Source organism: Notamacropus eugenii, chromosome 7 (genome assembly GCF_028372415.1).
Source record: "Notamacropus eugenii isolate mMacEug1 chromosome 7, mMacEug1.pri_v2, whole genome shotgun sequence".
In the NCBI taxonomy this organism is placed as follows: Eukaryota; Metazoa; Chordata; class Mammalia; order Diprotodontia; family Macropodidae; genus Notamacropus; species Notamacropus eugenii.
Window position 1 is genome coordinate 4,109,724 of NC_092878.1, and position 18,931 is coordinate 4,128,654.

An 18,931-nucleotide genomic window follows, 5' to 3' on the forward strand; every position below is an offset into this window, starting at 1 on the left:
AGAAATTATTTCCTCTGATCTCTACTGTATTGATTTTACAGTATAAAGATTTTATAGTTTTTATAATGGTTAGCATCTGTCTGAATTCGCTCTGCTCAAAATGAGGTCTCTCCCAGCCCTAATAGTAGAAAGGGATTATGTTATCACTGCTGCAGCTTGCTTTGGGGACGTTTGCTTACCAGGCCGTTGAACCTGGAACTTCAATTTGTTGTGTGTAAACAATGGACCAGTTTAAACTGGAGCCCCTCCCCCTTGACAATTCTATCCCTACCCTTCTTGTGCCTGCTGGGATAGTTTGATCTCCTCCAAGGGGACAACTAAAGAGGGGCTCTTGATTTAGGTGACTTTGACTTTCTAGTTAAGATTACTAGAGGCCCATAAAGCAGTTAGCAGTTAGAGGTCTATGTTCAGCCACACCTCAAGGCCAATTCTAAGGCTCCCTAAACTCCCTTTGGGTGCAGCCTTTTGACTGAGTCCAAGCTTTACAGAGCAAATCCTTTTATTAAGGGGATTTGTTTTGTGAAGCTTGGAATCGGTCAAAGGGCCACACTTGAGGACTTAGAAAGCCACATGTGGCTGAAGGTTGCCCACCCCTGCTCTTTCCCCTTGTTGCGGGAGGGGGCCAGTTTGTGACCTGCTTTGTTAACAGTTACATGCATCACTGTTAGTAAACCAGTTTTGCTTGGAGAGAGGTGCCTGTTTCCCTTAGATTGTATTTTACTCCCTACAAGCAGTTTCAGAATCCCAGGTGAGAGGTGATAAGGGTCCACACTGTTGCAGTGATGAACGTATAAGTGGAAACAAATAGACAGATTGTGTGGAGGTAGAAAAGAGAGAATTTGGCAACTGATTGGTCATGTGGGATGAATGAGAGGGCTGTCAGGGATGACAGTGAAGTTATAAAACTGGATGACTAGAAGGATAGTGCTTACCTCAAATGAAGTAAGGAGGTTCAGGAGAGGTGTAGATTTCAGAGAAAAGATGGGTTTTGTTTGGGTATGTTGCATATGAGATGCATATTAGAATCTAGTTTGAAATGACCAGGTGGTAATTGGAGATACAGGGTAGCTAAGAAGTGGATAGAGTGCCAGGCCTGGAGACAGGAAGACCTGAGTTCAAACCTTGCCTCAGACATTTAATAGGTGACCTTGGGCAACTCACTTCACCCTGTTGATCTGTTTTCTCATTTGTAAAATGAGCTGGAGAAGAAAATGGCAAAGCCCTGCAGTATTTTTGCCAAGAAAACCCCAAGTGGGGTTCGCAAAGACTGAGATCCTACTGAAATGACTAAACAACCATAGCAAACTTGGAGATGTGGAATGGAATTCTGGAGGGAGACAAGAACTGGGTCCCGGACCCGTCTCCCTGGAGATAATCACTGAACGTACAGGAGCTGATGAAGTCCCCGATGTAATGTAGACTTTTCTGGAGTAGAGACTGATTTCATTTTTTTGTCTTTATTTCTCCAGGGCCTGCCATGTAGTCACTTAATGAATGTCTGTTGATCGATTGCGAGAGTAGAGAGAGAGAGAGAGAGAGAGAGGGGAAGAGAAGAGGGCCCAGGAAGGGGCCTGAGGATCATGGCATTTATTAATTTTTAAAACAAAACTTGCTGATATCAGTATAGTAACACCTCTGTAGGGCATAATGGAGAACCACAGCTGGTAAACAGGTTCCTGAGATTTGTGGCACTGATTATGGAAGAGAATAGCAAATATTACAGAGTTCTTTCTCCCTCCTACCATGCCACGTTTCTGTATGTTTCATATCTAGGAATATTTCTTTATTCTACTTAATTATATCAGTTTGTTGATGGTTTCCAAAGAAACAGAATTGATCAAAGAAACAAGGTAACTTTCCTGCCTTAATCTCTTATTTGTTTACGAGATTTTTTATGTCAGTCAGTAAGCACTTACTAAGTACTTATTTTGTGACTGGAATGTGCTAGGCTTAGGTGATACCAAGACAAGAGTGAAAGAATCCCTGCTTCTGAGGAGCTTAAGGTGTAGCCAAAGGAAACAGTATGTACGTGTATGTAGGGATATACAAAGCCCATGCCAGGTAATTTCGAGGGGAAGGCAACAGGGTGCCTGCAGAAGTAGTATTCATATAGGAGATGGCATTGAATTCAAGGTAGCTACGTATTAGGAGGTAGAGGTGAAGAAGGAATATGTTGCAGGTATGGGGACAAGCGGTGCAAAGGCACGACATGAGATGTCTGTTACTGATTTCTCCCATGTGTTTGGCCAGGCCCATCTGTTCTTCCAACTTCGTTTTTTCCTTTACTCTTGTCATTTATTTATGTTGTACGTTGGTCATTGAGGTTCCACTTCTGATGAGAATAGTGGGGTGTTTGACATTTATTATTGAGAAGAGATGACGCTAAAAATTATGGATAACCTATTCCATTTAACATCTTTTTTGTCCTTTTTCCAGTTTCATCAACAAATCTTCTTGGAATGATCTGGATATAACACCAAGTTGTTTATCAAGTCATTTTCTCAACTACTTTTTGCTGTTTTGAAAAAAATTTTGGTCGTTGTCTTTTGCAAATAAGCTTGTACTCTGAGGCAGTGTTCCCCTGGGCCACCGCTTCTCTCTGCTTAGCAAGGAGACCACGTGTTTGTGGAGGCTCTTCTAGGCCTTTTGGAAGGCCTCGTTTTAACTGTTTTGCATCTGTTAAGAGTCAGCGCCTTTACTCTGATTCTTTTCCCATTTTTAAACGTCAGCATTTTGTTTAAATAGCTCTGATTGGAGGTCCCATAACTGCATGTCATGCATTGGTGTTCCCCAATGAAGAATCTTATCGTAACCGAATCTGGAATTATGTCATTCATGAAATTAGTTCTTGTCTACTTCAACTCATTTGTTTTGGACAAAGATCACATTTCAAGTACCAACGGTTAATGTTTTGTAGGTTGTCTAAAACTGTCATTCTTAGCATTTTCTGCTTCTTTTGGTCTTGCTTCATCATCATCACTGTAGAATGGAGATCATAGGTTTGTAGCTGGAAGGGACCTCAAAGGTTTTGATAAATCTAACCCAGAGATCTTACAGATGGCCAAGGAGTGAGAACCTAAGGAGGATTCACACCCAAGGCTTTCTGCCTTCAAGTTCGTCCAGGGCTGAATGACCTTGTGAGTGTTTATCCTGAGCCTTTTCAGAGGACCAGTGTAATCTATAGTCACATCCCAAAACCAAGAGTTGTTCCGGTTTAGTCAAGACCTTTTAGAGCTGTGCTCTGCTGGAATAGCCTTCAAAAACCACCTTTTTACTCTGGTGAGAAGGCATAGTGAGCCTTTTGGCTGCCATTTCAAAGGGCTGATACATACCTGCATTTTTCTTTTACAGCCAGATGTTTTATTTTGTGAGATTTGTAAGCTTGGATGTTCACATAAATGACATTTTGTCACAAAGTCTTGTTATGCCTTCTTTACCTTTCAGATTTTCCATCAGATATTGCTAACAAGTCTCTTTCAGAGAGTACTACTACGATGCTCTGGAAATCAAAGGGAAGACGGAGAAGATCATCCCACCCTGCAGCAGAATCTTCTAGTGAGCAAGGAGCTAGCGAAGCTGACATCGACAGCGACAGTGGTTACTGCAGCCCCAAACACAGCCACAATCAGGCTACCGTGATGACTTCCCGAAATGCTGATTCTGGTACAATTAATGTATGTACTCACTGGCTGGAATTGGGGGAATGAGAGGGTGTTGGTTGAACATTTATTTTACATTGAATTTATTTTTTCTTTTAAATTTATTGTTAAAAGTAATGAACAGAGGGAAATTTGTTTTTCTTAAATTTGTAGGGCGCATGCTGTATTTATGGTGTGAAGCTTTCTTCAGAGTTAAAACTATTTATCTTAAAGTGCACCTCTAACACTTTTTTCTCTTATTTTTAGCTTGTGGAACCATCCATATGTTCAGGTATTTATCTCAGTGTTCTGCTGCTGTCATCCACTACTTGCTACGAATCTCCATGTTGTGTCATCTTTCTTGCTGTTTCCTCATGCTCCTTCCTAGATCTTTCAAGCGTTTTTTTAGCTTCTATAGATGAAATTTGAAAATGGAAAAAAACAAAACTAAAAAACTGTAAGTCTTCCAAAAAAGTTGAAATTAACCCAGATGTCTCCCTTGAGCAGATTAAAAACCTTGAAAGTATATGGCAAGATACAGCATGTGTTCAAAATAAGAATTTTATAAAAAAAAATTTTGAGAATTTTCCAAGGTTATATTCTGTGTTTAAATATGGTATTAAAGTCTGTCTGACTTTGATGTGGAATTTATTTCAATTAAGAAACATAGGACATCATTTTCCTCTTCTCCTTCCCCTCCTTCATCACCTTGACCTCCTTGTTTCCTTTTCTAAATCTTTGTCATCACTTGTAGGTGGGACAAGTTGGTCCAATGTAACTTCTCAGGCAACTCAGAAAAAACCTTGGATGGAAAAAAATCAGCCGTTTTCTCGAGGTGGAAGGCAGACTGAGCAAAGAAATAATTCACAGGTAACTCCCGTTTCATAGATTCATAGAGTCGGAGTTAAACCTCAGCGCCGTTTAGAAGTCCTGTTGTGCCCTTGTTAGCACAGAGACTTTGCCCTCACTCCTCAGACCTGGAAGTGACATAGCCGTCTACTTCACGAGAGGGGAGTGAGGCCCCTGAATGGGGAAGGCCGTCTCAGTGCCACCTGACGTCATCGCTTCCACTTCTCGTAGGGTCCTGATTCTTTGTTCATCCCCATTTCTGCTGCATTTTTGGATATTTTTCCCCATGGGTTCCTTCCCCTGAGAGATTTCCCAGACTCCTCATTTATTATATTTGTAACATAGTAATTATCATTGCCTCCATTTCTACCTCCATTGATTTTCATTCAGATGTTCTTAATTGTGTTTCCTTTCTCTGATTCTTGGATTTCCTCCTCTAATGAGATCTTTTTAATATGTAGCACCGCTCTTCTCTCATGTCCCATCCTGTAATCTATCATCTTTCTTTTCTAAAGCCGTATTCCAGGTTTCTATGGTACTTGTGAGGTCAAGTGTCCCTCCACATATTAGGTCTCCTAATACATTTTTCCAGTGCCTGTACTTTGTGAATTTATATTTAGACACCTGAAGGTTTTATCATTGACTTCTTTTTTGTATTTATCCTCTGAATTTTTGAGCATATTAGCTTCATCTATTTTTCCTGTATTTCTAGCAGCTGTCTGTGATAATTTAGCTTGGTAGATATGCTTAAGAAACTTTCTTGTTCACTCTGCCTTTTCAGTTTAAAGTTTCTTCAATTAGGTTTGTAAGACTTTAAGCAAGGAATATCCTTACCAGCTTTTATTAGGTGCCATCCTTGTTTAGAAACTTGTCATTCCTATACTTTTAGCCATAGTGCAGATCCATTTCTGAAACCCATTCTCAGGGATGATCATCTTCACCAGCTTTTCACTTTCTAAATCTACTTTTCTCTTTTTTAATCCCTTGCTCTTAATGAGCAGAATAGATAGAAATGCCACTTGTACCCCAGGGCTTTGCAGTATTGAATAACTGTTTTTAGGTTGTTCTTTTAGACTATGCCTGTGAGTGGTGAGAAGTGGGAGGTAGTCATTTGATTTGACAAGTTTGGGGTTTACCTAGGAAGGGAGCAGACTGCCCTGGGAAGGTAGACTTCTCTTATTATCAGATTAATAAATATCTGTTTCAGTACCTTCAACAGGGAGTTACTGAGGACTACTAGCTACCTTTTCCTATGATCCTTGTTGGACAATCTCTCTACTGACATTATGGTATCACTCTTTAGAGTGTAAAAGCTCCCTTCATTTTAGGGGATAGAACATCACTTCCGTTCTTCTTATAGCTTCCTTTTGCCTGTAAAATAGCTTTAAAAAAATCTGTCTCTTACCTTTAGCAATTAGCAACTTTTAACTTGTTCTGGACTTTAGCATTCTTGACGCTGTTCTCATAGTACAGTGCTGGGTTTTTTTGTATTCATTGTCATTTACTTCCCCTTGCTTCCATTTTATGTATGTGTATTTTCAAAACCAAAGTTGTTCAGCGAGTTCCCTGTGTGTTCACATTAGTTTCTAAATAGAACTTCTTTTTCTTCTTTGCATGAATTGTCAGGATTTTAAAATTTTATTTAGTTTAACTCTCTTTGACTAGCTTTCCTTATAGAATTTTAGGTCATAGTATTCTACTTACTTTAACTTTGAGCTTTGAAAATTGAATATTTTTGTGGTGGGCATCAAACTCTGCCCACTTTCCCTTTACTGACTATTATGAACTGTAACATGGCATAGTTGCTTCTTCCAGATGTTTCCCATCATTTCTGCTTTAGCAGACAGTTTGTCCTTATTAGTAAGAATCAGCTTTTTTCCGCGAAGCAGAGTTATTGCCGCCTGGAACTTCTTGGTTTTAGGGGTCTTGGTTTTTAAACCCTTTGGCAACAAATGCTTATTGAATTGCTAAACTGGTAACTAGCCCAGAGTTGTAATGAACTTACCTAGAATTTTTTTTTCATTTCTAAAGGAAAAAAAATCGCTTTCTCTGATGGCAGTAGGGTGATAGGCTGCTAAGTGGCTGAGTTACACGAATCTTTGCTTCCATCTGGTCTTGGTGAAACTTCAGAGAACTGATCCTTAGGTACCAGTACCGTGAATTTAAATTGGAAAACTGGAAGAACAAATTATTATTATGGAAAACTTATTAGGCAAAGATCTACTTTTTTTTTTAAAGCAGGAATTGTAAGCAACTCTACTTTTTATTAACAGATAAATATTAATAGAATGTCATCTGCCTTGGGAGAATCCTCATGGTTTGTGTTCTTTTCCAGTACTGGTAACTGAAAAAGAACTCCTCCTACAGTCCAGCCAAAGGTCATTCAGCCTTTCCTTGAAGACCTCTAACGAAGGGGAACTTACTGCCTCCCAAGAGAGCTTTCTCCACTTTTGCGGGTAGCAGTAATAGTTAAAAATTCCTTCCTTCATCAAGCTGACATTGACCTCTTTGCAGTTTCATCAGTTGCTTTGAGTCTGCCTTCTGGGGCCAAACAAAAATGTCTCATTCTTTTTCCATGTAGCAGCCCTTTAAATATTTAAAGGTAACTGTCCTGTTCTTCTCCATGATAAATATCCCTAGTTTTCAGCTGATTATCAGATGGTCTGGAGTCAAGGCCCTTTATTATCAGATTTATTATCAGTTAATCCTGAGCACTCCTCTGATCAGTGTCTAGCTTATCAATGTCATGCTTAAAATGTGGGGCACGCAACTGAACAGAACATTTCAAAAGTGATCTAACCAGAGCTAATACAGTAAAGCTGTTAGCTCGTGATTTTGGCCTCTTCATGCAGCCTAAAGTTGTTGCCAGGTCACTCTGTTGATTCATTGAGTGTAAAGGCCACTAAAACTTACGGATCTTTCTCAGATAAACTGCTGTCTAGCAAGCCCAAGTGCTTATAAATTAAGTTTTTAAACCCAAATGAAAGACTTTATTAACTCCATTAAATAGTTTCATTGCCATATTTTTGAAATATATAAAGTGTGAAAATTCCTACCTTCAGGTTGTAAATTCTGATTTTGCCAAACTTTTCAGAAATTCAAGACTTCAGTTTTGACCTGGCAGGCTATTAGAGGAGAAAGTATGTGGAGGGGATAAAAACAATCTTGTATTTTTTCCTCAGTGGGAAGGATAAGAAATATAAAAAGGGCAGGGTTGGGAGAAGTATAGTGTGTAATTGAATATCATGTTCAGCAGAATATTTATTTCTGATACTGAAACCTAAAGATTTGTAACTGGTTTTTTTTTCTATTTCCTTATTTATCATAGTAGTCACATCATCTGTCTTTAATTTTTTTTTTGAAGAAGCTCTGTGCAATTCTTTATTCTGACCTACCCCATTTTAGGCTTTATCATTTAACAGTAAAGCTCACAAACACCTTTTTGTTATTGACTTTGTATTGTGTATGTTTTGTCTCAACCAGGAAAAATTTATTTTGCAAAACTGAAAAAATCAGTTTTAAAAAGGACTCAAGCTACTTTAACATACAACATTTAACATAAGCATTGATGTTATGAGTAACAATCTGGAAATTATAGATGTTTACCTTCCTTAGTACTTACGTTTTCAGTTTAATGATTTTTTTGCAAATGATACCTTCCATCTTTATTAGAGTTTCTCAAACCTATAAAGTGAGTAAGTTTAGTTTTTGTATTTAGGACCCGTAGTCACCTCCACATGATGAAATACTAGATGAAGGCTTTGTAGAGAAACACAAATTGATACAAATCTGTCACTTTTCAATTCAGAGTCATCATTTTAGAAGCAGAAGAGATCTTAGATGTCATCTTGTTTAACTCGTATAATTTACATGGTGAGGCAGTTGAGTCTTAGAAAAATTAAATGACTTCCCAAGGTCTCAGAGCTAGGATTAGATCCCAGGTAACCTGATGCCATGTTTCACAGTCTTTCTGCTCTGCTTTCAGAAGCCCAGTATTTTCATTAGTCCCTTGTCATGTGTCCAGTGGCCCAATGAGAAGAACAGAATTTCTCAGGCTGTGGTTCTGGTAGTGTGTCGTCACTACCTTATCAGCTTGTCTCTTAGGAATAAGAGCCAGCTCCTAAGAACGTCAAAAAGTTTCAGAATTCAAAGCATGTGTAAAAGCATTTCCTCTCAAGATTTTTCTGGATCTGGTAATTGTACTGTTTGAATTTAGTTAAGAGTTTTGGTTAAAAGCTGAGGTAGCTTAGAGACTGTAGTTTTTAATGCTTTAACATTTTTCTATGCAAGGAAAGTATCTAACATAATAAATTGAGTACTTCAAAAGAAGTGATCTGAAAGTAGGTAGGATTAACGTTTAATACATTGTTTATTTTGGCCCTTTTTAAAGCTGAGCATTTTGTTATATTGTAAACAGAGTTACAGTATTTTACTTGAGTGTGTTTTAGTGAAAAAGTTATTTTGATATATCAACTTCCTTGAAAATTCCATATTTAAACAGATTTTTTTTTTAAGTACAATTTAAGAATGCTGGTGATAATGAATGTTGAAAAAAACATTTTTACATTTTTGTATGTTAACATTCTCATTTGTGACTGTTATGTTAAATTAAGTAATTTTTAAAGGTAGTAGTATGAAATCCTAGTACTTTTTTTTGTTCTGTGTTTTTGGGGTTTTTTTAGGTTGGTTTCAGATGCCGTGGACATAGCACATCCTCAGAGAGAAGACAGAGCTTGCAGAAGAGGCAAGAGAGTAAACCGTTAAGCAGCCAGTCTCACAGAGTGGAGCCAAATCCTGACCCCTTATACTTTGAGGTATTCTCTTTTCCTCTGTATGATGTTAATGATTTCTGCCATGGGACATTTATTTTGGATTTTATTCCTATTAATCTCTCAAGGATTGTTTATTCTGAGTATTTCCATCCCCAGCCCTTAATGTGACACCGGATACAGAGAAAATTAATGAATACTTGTTGTTCTTGTATAAGTGCACTGGTCACATAATATTTTTAAACATTTATACCCTATTCGATTTTAAGTTTCTTGAGGATAAGAGAAGTCCCTTTTTAGGGTCATAATGGAAGGAACCGTAGCTAGGAGAGCTAGTTTCCTCATGTTCCAGATGCAGGGATTGAAGTTCATAAAGCATAACTGATTGCATAGACCACATAGTTCTTGGATTCCAAATGTTGTATTATGTCCATTATTTTGTCTCTTTTTTATTGGTTGATTCAGAATTGAAATATACTAGTTATGTTTAATAGGCCAATTTTAATGTAGCAGCCACTGCATTATCAAGTCAGTAAAAAGCAAAACCAAAAGATCCCAACTTGAAAATGGCAAATCGGAACTAACTTTTCATCTTTTCTTTCTGTGAAAACTGAAGAACAAGTGGGATAAAGAAGTTCCAGATATCATTTGAGATGTAAAGATTAATGCTGTTTGCAGTCCATTTTTTTTAATTGACTACACCAGTTATTTTGGTTTTGTAGGTGACGTTTTTGGTATGTACAAGGACTACAGTGATTTCATGTTAATCCCAGGCTTAGCTTATATTAGTCAGTGTTTAACCTTCATTCTAGCAGAAGGAGGCAGCATGCACACATGTAATGCAATACAAAATAGATACAAGTGAGTCTAGAGAGGGAGGGTACTAGCAATGATGGGGATTTGGTAAATCTTTGGGGACGTGGGAATACTTGAGCTGAGTCCTGGGGGAAGTAATTGTGGAGGTTGGAACGAGAGAACACATTTTAGGGACTGAAGACAGTGCAAAGTCATGGAGGACAGATAAGGAGTCCCACATGTTAGGAACTGCAGAAGGCCTTTGGGAAAAAAAGTTACGTGTAGTAAGACTGAAAAAGCTGGGTTGAGTCCAAATGACAGAAGATTTTAAAAGCCAAGCAAAAATTTGTATTTGACCCTAAAGGCAATTGGGAGCCAGAGGAGTTTATTGATTAGGGCAGTAACATAGTCAGACCTATATTTAAGGATAAACAGTTTGGCAGCTGTGTGGAGCACATGCTAGAGAGGGAAGAAACTTGAGGAACAAACACCAGTTAGAAGGTTATTCAGATAGTCCATATGAGAGGTGACTAGAGCTAGAACTGAGGGGTTTTGCTGTGTGAATTGTGAGAAGGGGTCCAGTACAAGAGAGGTTGTGGAGGTAGAAATACAAGGATTTGGTAGCTAATTGGATATTTGTGTTGAGAGGAAATGAGGAGTTAATGCTACCTGGTAGGCTAGAAGGTGTTTTTAATAGGATGGTGATGTCTGCAATAGAAATTGGAAAATTTGGAAGAGGACAGGGTTTTATGGGAGGGAAAGATAAGCTTTGTTTAGTATATGTTAGATTTGAGATGCCAATCAATGGTATGTTCAGTTTGAAATTAGGCATTTATGTGAGACTGGAGCTTAGGAGAGAGTCTGGGACTAAATATATAGATCTGGATAGATGAATCCATGAGAGACCACCAAGTGAGATAGTATAGGGTGAAAAGAATTGCAGTGGGTCCAAGACAGAGGTTTGTAGTATACCCACAGTGGGTATGATGCGGATTATGATCCAGCACAAGGGACTGAGAAAGGGAAGGTAGACAGGTAAGAGAAGAACCATACAAGAGGCATGCCAGAAAAGAGATCTTCTAGGGGAGGGTTGGCAGTGTCAGGATAGCTGAGGATTAAAGAAAAGGTTTTCAGATTTGGCAGCAAATAGAAAAGATGTTCTGCTGTGTGAAGTCAAAAGCAAAGTGGCAACTCTCTTTAGAAGAGAAAGATGGCTTTTTACAGGAGTTTGGCTGTGATAGAAGAAGGGGGATAGAATGCTAGCTAGTAGGGATAGTTAGCTAGTGGGAAATGATAGGGACTCCTAAGGATTCTTTTTTAAGAATTGGGGAGATTTGGGCATGTTGGGAGAAAAAGGAGAAAAAACCAATAGATTGGAAGATGCTGAAGAAAGAGAGAAGAGGAAACAGAAGAGGAAAGGAAAGGGGATTAGGACAACGGAGGAGGGGGGAAGGGAGAGAGAAAAGAAGTAGAGATTGGGGGTGATTGAGGAGGTGTGGTTTGCTGTAACGAGGTTGGCCTTGGCAGGGAGAAAGGACCTCTTCTTCACCAGAACTGAGTAAAGGAGGAGGTAGTGGCAGATGACGTCAAGGGTGTCCCTGAATGTCCTCCTCTTAGGGCTTCTTCCAGTTCTCTTTGGTGCAGCCTGAAGAGCAGGTGGATGAAGTCACTAGTCCAGGGTTAAGGATGGGTAGGGCGGGGGAGACATGGAATATGAGAGTAGAAGACAGTGTGGAGCTGAATGGGTCAGCTGTAGGATTAGGATTGAGAAAGGAGAAAGCTGAAGCTAAGTTCCGAGGGCAGGAGAGATCTGAACGTCACAGTTGGGACAAGGTCTTAGGAGGTGGGTAAGGCATGCAGAGAAGCACAACATTAGGAGTTTACGAGGAGATAGAAAAATGTCAGAATTTTTTAAACTTATTAAGCATAGTGTCTTGCCTTTTTATTTCAGTAAATATTTGTTTAGCACATTTATGAGTAGAATTAAATGTGTTTTCTTTTCCAAATACTTTTTGTTTGAAATCATCCAGTACTTATTAAGCATCATATGCACTGTCAGTTAAAGGTGAAGAAATGGTATTTGAAGAAGTTATGGTTTTGTAGGAGGACAAGACAAGTACAGTGATTAATTGATAGAAGACAAGATGAAAGTGTTGTGGGGGTTCAGAGAAGGAAAATATGAGGTGGCATCTGAAGTGACCTGGAAGGTCAGTCAGTAAGCATTTCTTTGTGCCAGTCACTGTACTAAGTGCTAAGGGTACAAAAAGAGGCAAAGTTCAATCTGTGTCCTCTAGGATCTCACAGTCTGTTGGGGAAGAAAACAAGCAGGCAGATGTGTGCACCAACAAATTGTGGACAGGACAGGGGGAAGGCACTAGAATGAAGCGGGACTGAGAAAGGCTTCCTATACAAGATAGGATTTTAGTTGGGACTTAAGAAGAAAAGCCAGGAGGGAGAGATGAGGGGAGAGTATTCCAGGCACCTGGGAAAACCCCTCAAAATTCGTAGAGCCAAGAGGTAGAATGTGGAACAACCAGGTAGCCATTGTCACTGGATCAAAGAATATGTGGTAGGGAGCAAGGTATAAGAAGACTGGAAAGGTAGCAAGGGGCTAGGTCATGAAGGGCTTTGAATACCAAATAGGATTTTCTGTTTGATCTTGAAACCTGTAGGGAGCTGTTAGAGTTTATTGAGTAAGGGGATGGCATTGTTGGACCTGCACGTTAGGAAAATCACCTTAGTGGCCAATGGAATATGGATTAGTGGAGAAATCTGAGGCAGGCAGACCCACCAATAATAATATAGGTGTGAAGTGATGAGGGCTTTCATGAGTGGTGTCAGAGGCAAGGGGCATGTTTTTGAGATATGGCAAAGGTGATACTGACAGACCTTGGCAACAGTTTGGGTATGGGGGAGGCTGCGTGTGAGGGTGATACCCAGGGTAAGCCTGAGGGGCTGGGAGGGTGGTGTAGTCCTCTACAGGAACAGGGAAGTCGGGGATGGGTTTAGAGGGGAAAATAATGAGTTCTATTTTAGACATATTTAGTTTAAGATGTCTACTGGACATCGAGTTTGAAGTGTCTGAAGGCAGTCGAAGGTTACAGCAGAGAGGTTAGGGCAAAGTAGGTATATATGAGAATAATTGTCATGGCCAGTGTGGAAATTTGCTTTGCATGACTGCGTATTTTTGATGGGTTCTATTTTTCTTGCCTTCTCAATGGTTTGAGGAGGAGGGAGGGAGAGAATTTGGAACCAAAAGTAAAATAAAATTGAATTTAAAAGAAGAATCATCAGCATAGAGATAGTAAAGTCCATGGGAACTAGTTTGAAGGGAGAAAAGAAGAGGTTTCAGGATAGAGCCCTGTGCAGACTGCTACGATGAGAGCATGAGAAGTGGATGAGAAACCAGCAGAGGACATGGAGGAGTTGGGAGTGGTGCCCTAGAAACCTGGAGAACATGAAGGATAAGGTGAGGCCAAAGAGAATGAGGATTGAGAAGAGGCAGCTAAGACATCAGGGGTAACTTTGGAGAGAGCACTTTTGGGGGAAGGATGAAGTTGGGAGCTGGATGGTAAGAGGCCAAGAAAAGGATGAGCGGAGAAAAGTTGGAGGCAGTTACTACAGACAGCCATTTCAAAGGGTTCAGCCACAAGGGCAGAAGAGATAAAGGACAAAGCTTGTGGAGGGGAGAATCAAGTGAGAGAGACATGTTTGTAGGCAGTAGTGAATGCAGGTAAAGGAAAATAGAGGTGACGGAGGTGGCGGTTTGTTCAGGAAGGTAGGATGAAGTGGGATGGTGTGTAGGGAGCGGTCTTAGCTTTGATAAGAAGTGAAACCACCTCTTCATGTGAGGTAGGGGTAAAGGAGGAGAGAGTGGCAGAAGGCATGTGGGTACTGGGAGATGAGGAGGAGGGGCAGCACAGTTGTTAGGAGGGCAGGTTCAGAGTGTGTTCACAGAAAAGTGAGTTTTTCTTTGGTTAGATTGTAGGATTGGGGGAGTTTGGGGAGATAAGACAAAGTTAGGCCCACATTATGTAGGGCCTTAAATTCTAGGCTACATTTAGATGTATTTTATTTTGGCCATTGGCCATTGAAGGTCTTTGATCAGGGGAATATGAATTTTGTTTTGGGAAGTTTATTATAGTTAGAGTTTTTAAGAGGGAGGGCTCACGTAGAGGTAGAATGTGAAGGCAAAGAGCCCAGTTAAAAAGGCTGTTAAAGTATACTTAGCTTTAGGTAATGAGGGCCTGAATGGTGGCAAAGCCAATGGAAAATGAACTTAAGACTTTTTCAACACTCTTAAAGAATGAAAAAAATCATCTAAATTAGTTTGTTGTTGCTTTACGCGGTTTAGGTTTTTACTTTAAAATTTGTTACTTTGTTTTAGGATGAAGATGAATTTACAGAACTGAATGAGACCGGAAATGCTAAGGATGAGAACATTCAACAAAAAATTTCTGCAAAAGTAGTAAGACTGATTCTTGGAATAATTTGTTCCTAAATGTGAATAGACTTGCAGAATTGCTGACTCCTGTTGATTTTTATATACAGCCATTAATACAAGTATAAAATCCCCTTATCAAGCACATTTTTTGAACCAGTGTTTTATTAATGAAACATAAATATATATTTTACATAACAGTATGTAATTTATTTCCTTATTATTGGCAAAACCTACAACATAGGTCATATGCTAGTTTCTTGACACTAATTTTAAAGTAGATTTTTATAGTTAACATTGGTCAACAAAATATGTAGAATTTGTTCTTGTTTACACATATTTGAAGTTAAAGATGGAGGATGGAAGTCTTCCAAAGTGTCATTAGATAAACTCATGTCTCAGAAAACATCTGGATAAATTATCTTAATGGGTATCCACATTGACACTTTGATTTATTGTAGTGATATCATTGTAGTCAGTTTAATTTATAGGAAATTACTCTTCTTATAGGTACCAAGAATCTTTAAGTAATCCTTAAATTGAATGCCCCATTCTTTTTTTTTTTTTACTTTTGTTTTGGAAATCTTAGCTGGATGACTTACCTGAAAATTCTCCAATTAACATAGTTCAGACTCCAATTCCTATTACAACCTCTGTACCTAAACGTGCAAAAAGTCAAAAGAAGAAGGCATTAGCAGCGGCACTTGCCACAGCTCAGGAATATTCAGAAATCAGTATGGAGCAAAAAAAAATACAGGTTTGTTAAAAATAATTTTCATTTGTAGGTTTTTAATACTTAATTTGTCAAATGCTAAGGGGAAAAAGGTTGGGAGGGATATAACTAATCTCTTAGTCTTAAATTTGCCGGTGTATTTTATTGTATTTTGTTCATGTTGCAGGAAGCCTTATCAAAGGCAGCTGGCAAGAAGAGTAAGGCTCCTGTGCAGCTTGATTTAGGGGATATGTTGGCAGCTCTGGAAAAGCAGCAGCAGGCCATGAAAGCTCGGCAGATCACAAACACCAGACCATTGTCGTATACAGGTGACGGCATCATTTACCTGGAGGAAAGGAGGATTTATATACTCAGATGGCGCCAGTATTTAGAAGCATTTAAATTTATGTGTGTTTATGGTGAAGTAGTTGTTTTTCGAGCATGTACTAACAGAGGGTCCCAGAAATCTATTAAAACTTAAAACTGTTCTCAGACTTGTAGGATGCTGGATATTTACTTTAAAAAAGTAATTCTAGTAGATCGAAATCTCATAAATTTTAAAATCACATTCATTTGGCCAGTTCTAATTATTCAGTTAAGTACAAGCTAACTGGTGATTTTAAATGCATTCATCAGATATTTGTATGGAATTGGCTCGCCTTCTGCTGAAACAATTTCTGTTGTCAAATGTGCCTTCTAAATTTTGTACTCCCATTAAGTGAAATGTCATTGAGAGAATCTAAAAAGGGCACTGGCAGATGTGGCCAGTGTTTTAGAACTTTATCTTAGCATTATTATGTGTTCTTTAATTTTTTCTCCATTCATTCTCTTTTTTTTTTCCATTAACAAAAAATGACCGTTGATGTGGAATAGCTTTTTTTTTAATCTCTGTTTTCTGTGTAGGGACCATTCCTTACTAGCAAATTAAGTCATAAGCAGCGAAGTTGAACTGGGGCAAAAAGTTTGAACATAGAGTTTAGTATCTGGCTTTTTATTCCGTGGGTTATTTGGGTATGAGCCTTTGCTTTTAATATTTGATGCTAAAGATAGCATTGCAGATAGAACGTGTTTACCATGGCATGCATATTGTACGTGGAATAGTGCATGTAGTAGCATCTATAATAACCTACATTATTATGATACAGAGCTTTATTTCCAGAGTACTAGAAAGATTAATGATTTAGAAGTGCCATGTGCTAGATTTTATTCTAGGTCTTGAACATTTTTTTATTCCAGGCAGCCCCAAGAAGACTTGTTTCATTTCCACAAACATTTATTAAGTGCCCAGTGTATACACTACCCTAGAGATGCAAAGACAAAAACAAAGCAAAGCCATGTCTACACTCAAGGAGCTCACGTTCTGCTGGGGAGTGCTGGTTGTAGAGTTGGGAGAGATGCAGGATATTACAGATAAGATGTGAGATGAGGAGGAGAGGGAGGACTTTCGTAGTGACTGGAAAGGTAGGAGTGAGGAAAGGGAAGCTCTTTAAGTAAAGAGGACAGTGGCAGCACGATTGTTAGGTGGGCAAGTTCAGATGGATGGATCATAGATCACCAAGTGGTATCCAAGTTGAGCCTTCAGAAGAGGATGAGGAAGCAGTCTATTAGGTAGAGAGGAGGAGGGAGTGGTAGTTTGTGCAGAGGCATGGATGGGAGACCAGAAGCACCAGCTCCCAAGAAGCCTGTCCTCCTTGATCTTCCCCCACCTCTGCCCTAGGTACCAGTACTTTTCCCTCTCCATTGACTTTGTGTATATTTTGTATTTAATTTTCTATATAAAGTCACTTCCCTCTAATAGAGTATAAGCTCCATGAGGGCAGAGGTTGCCTCTGGTCCTTTTTATCCCCCTAGTGCCGAGCATAGTGCCTGGCACAGAGTAGGTGCTTAACCTGTTCTTGTTGGATTGAATCAGAGGAAGTGGTGCACAGTGAGGCTGAAAAGGTAGACTCTTTGGACTTGTCTCAGCAAAAAATCAGATACAGAACTTTTTGTACTGTCTAGAAGAAGGACAGCATTTTGCAGAAGAAACAGATTTAACTCATTCAGGGAAGACTTTACTGAAGGCCTGGTTTGGGTGAATAAAAACAAAGAAAGTGTTAAATGGTTTACTTGCCATTGAATGGCTGGTGAGGTTCAGGATTGCAGAGTTAGGGCTGAAAGAAGCATGTGATGAAGCAGGGTTTGAGACATAGGACCTCCATGATTCCACTGGGTTTTACATTTTCATACCCACTCAAGAACACTTTTCAGGGTTGCCATGTTGGTGTAAGATACTCGGCCCATAACTTTGGTCTTGTTTTATCCTTTACAAGGATGAGAAAGGTGGATAAAAGCGTCTTTGGGTCAGGCTGCTTCCTGCTGTCATTATCTGCCTTTTTTCTCCCACAGGAAGAGGATGTTCTTGTTTTTGTAGTTTGTCACTGGGAATTTTGAAAGCATGTGAAACTGGCTGCAGGAACGTTCCGTAGTGAAACTAATGTCCTTGTTTGTTTTCAGTGGTCAGTGCTGTTCCTTTACAGTCTAAAGATTCTGCCAACAGAAAGTCTTTAACCAAAAGTCAGTCCTGTTTGGCACCTCTTAACCCTTTGGACACTACTTCCCCCAAAGTAAAAAGAGGAAAAGAGAAAGAAATTGCCAAACTTAAACGACCCACAGCACTTAAAAAGGTAAACCAAAACTTTTGTTTTTTTGGGTCTAGACATGTGGTTTCATCTGTATAGAGAGCTCCTAGTATGGAAACTCCTCCTCAGAAGTGAACAGCTCACCTTTCCCTTAGAGAGTCGCCCAGGGTTTTGAGGACAGTGATTTCAGCCTCTGGATACCTGCTAAAGAGGTACAGAAGCCAGACTTGAATGCTGGGACTCTTCATTCCAAGGCCAGTCCTCCATCAGACAGATTGCCTCTCAGACTAATCCGCAGGAATATTGATAGTATATGTTCATTTGGACGAAATTACCAAGCAGTAGTAGTATTTTCAACTGACGTTTGGATTTTCCTTAGATGTTTGTTTCCATACGTTGGCTCTTTGATTTGGGATTGGAGAAAATTATGATAGCTAACTTTAATCCTATGGGAGTAAAAGACTGGAAAGTTGGTGCTGCTTTCTTAAAAATTAAATAAATGGTAGAATGCTAAGCATTCAAAAATTCTGAATTCTGGTATGAAACTAATCCTATTCACGTCCAAATATGAATTAATCAGAAGTAATCTGCCACTGATAGAATGTACATTCAGTTATAGAAATTTCATATGTATGATGCTTAAGGCCTTTAATATTTTACAAATGCCGTATGACATGAAACCTTTTCTGACCAATATCAGGTGGAAATTGTCAAACACATTTTAAACTCTAGTTCCAAATCATTTTTTAGGCTTTTTTATCAAAATAATTTGAAATTGCAATATTTTTTGTCTCAATTAGCAGTGAGTCTTTGAAGTATATGTAACTTGTAAGTCTGACTCTCCCATGCAGCGCTGTATCACAGATCGTAGTATCTTGAAGTTAGAGGGGACCTAAGAGGTCATCATTTAGCTTAGCCCCTCAACCAATGAAAGAATCACTTACATAAGGTCTCTGGTGGGTGTTTATCTGCCTTCTGCTTGTGTACTTCTTGTGATAGTCTGTTCCAGGTGGTTTCTGGTGTTCTTTTGTTGGCCAAAAGTCCCTGAAATTTGTTTCTCTCTAAATTCTTCCCAATGGTTCAGATTCAGCCCTCTGATGCTTACC

General features: G+C 39.1%; 1 protein-coding gene across 7 annotated transcripts in view; it reads left to right on the forward strand.

The window, feature by feature from the left end:
* The window catches only part of SECISBP2L (SECIS binding protein 2 like), a 75,243-nt gene that overhangs the window by 14,165 nt on the left and 42,147 nt on the right, over window positions 1-18,931 (forward strand). For 6 of the 7 annotated variants that reach the window (XM_072622383.1, XM_072622382.1, XM_072622380.1 and 3 more), the window contains exons 5-12: window positions 3,445-3,674; window positions 3,906-3,930; window positions 4,393-4,508; window positions 9,170-9,301; window positions 14,439-14,519; window positions 15,082-15,249; window positions 15,392-15,533; window positions 17,701-17,870. In XM_072622383.1, the coding sequence (XP_072478484.1) occupies window positions 3,445-3,674; window positions 3,906-3,930; window positions 4,393-4,508; window positions 9,170-9,301; window positions 14,439-14,519; window positions 15,082-15,249; window positions 15,392-15,533; window positions 17,701-17,870 (1,064 nt within the window). The remainder of the gene's footprint in view (window positions 1-3,444; window positions 3,675-3,905; window positions 3,931-4,392; window positions 4,509-9,169; window positions 9,302-14,438; window positions 14,520-15,081; window positions 15,250-15,391; window positions 15,534-17,700; window positions 17,871-18,931) is intronic. The other variant, XM_072622381.1, reaches the window with a different exon arrangement.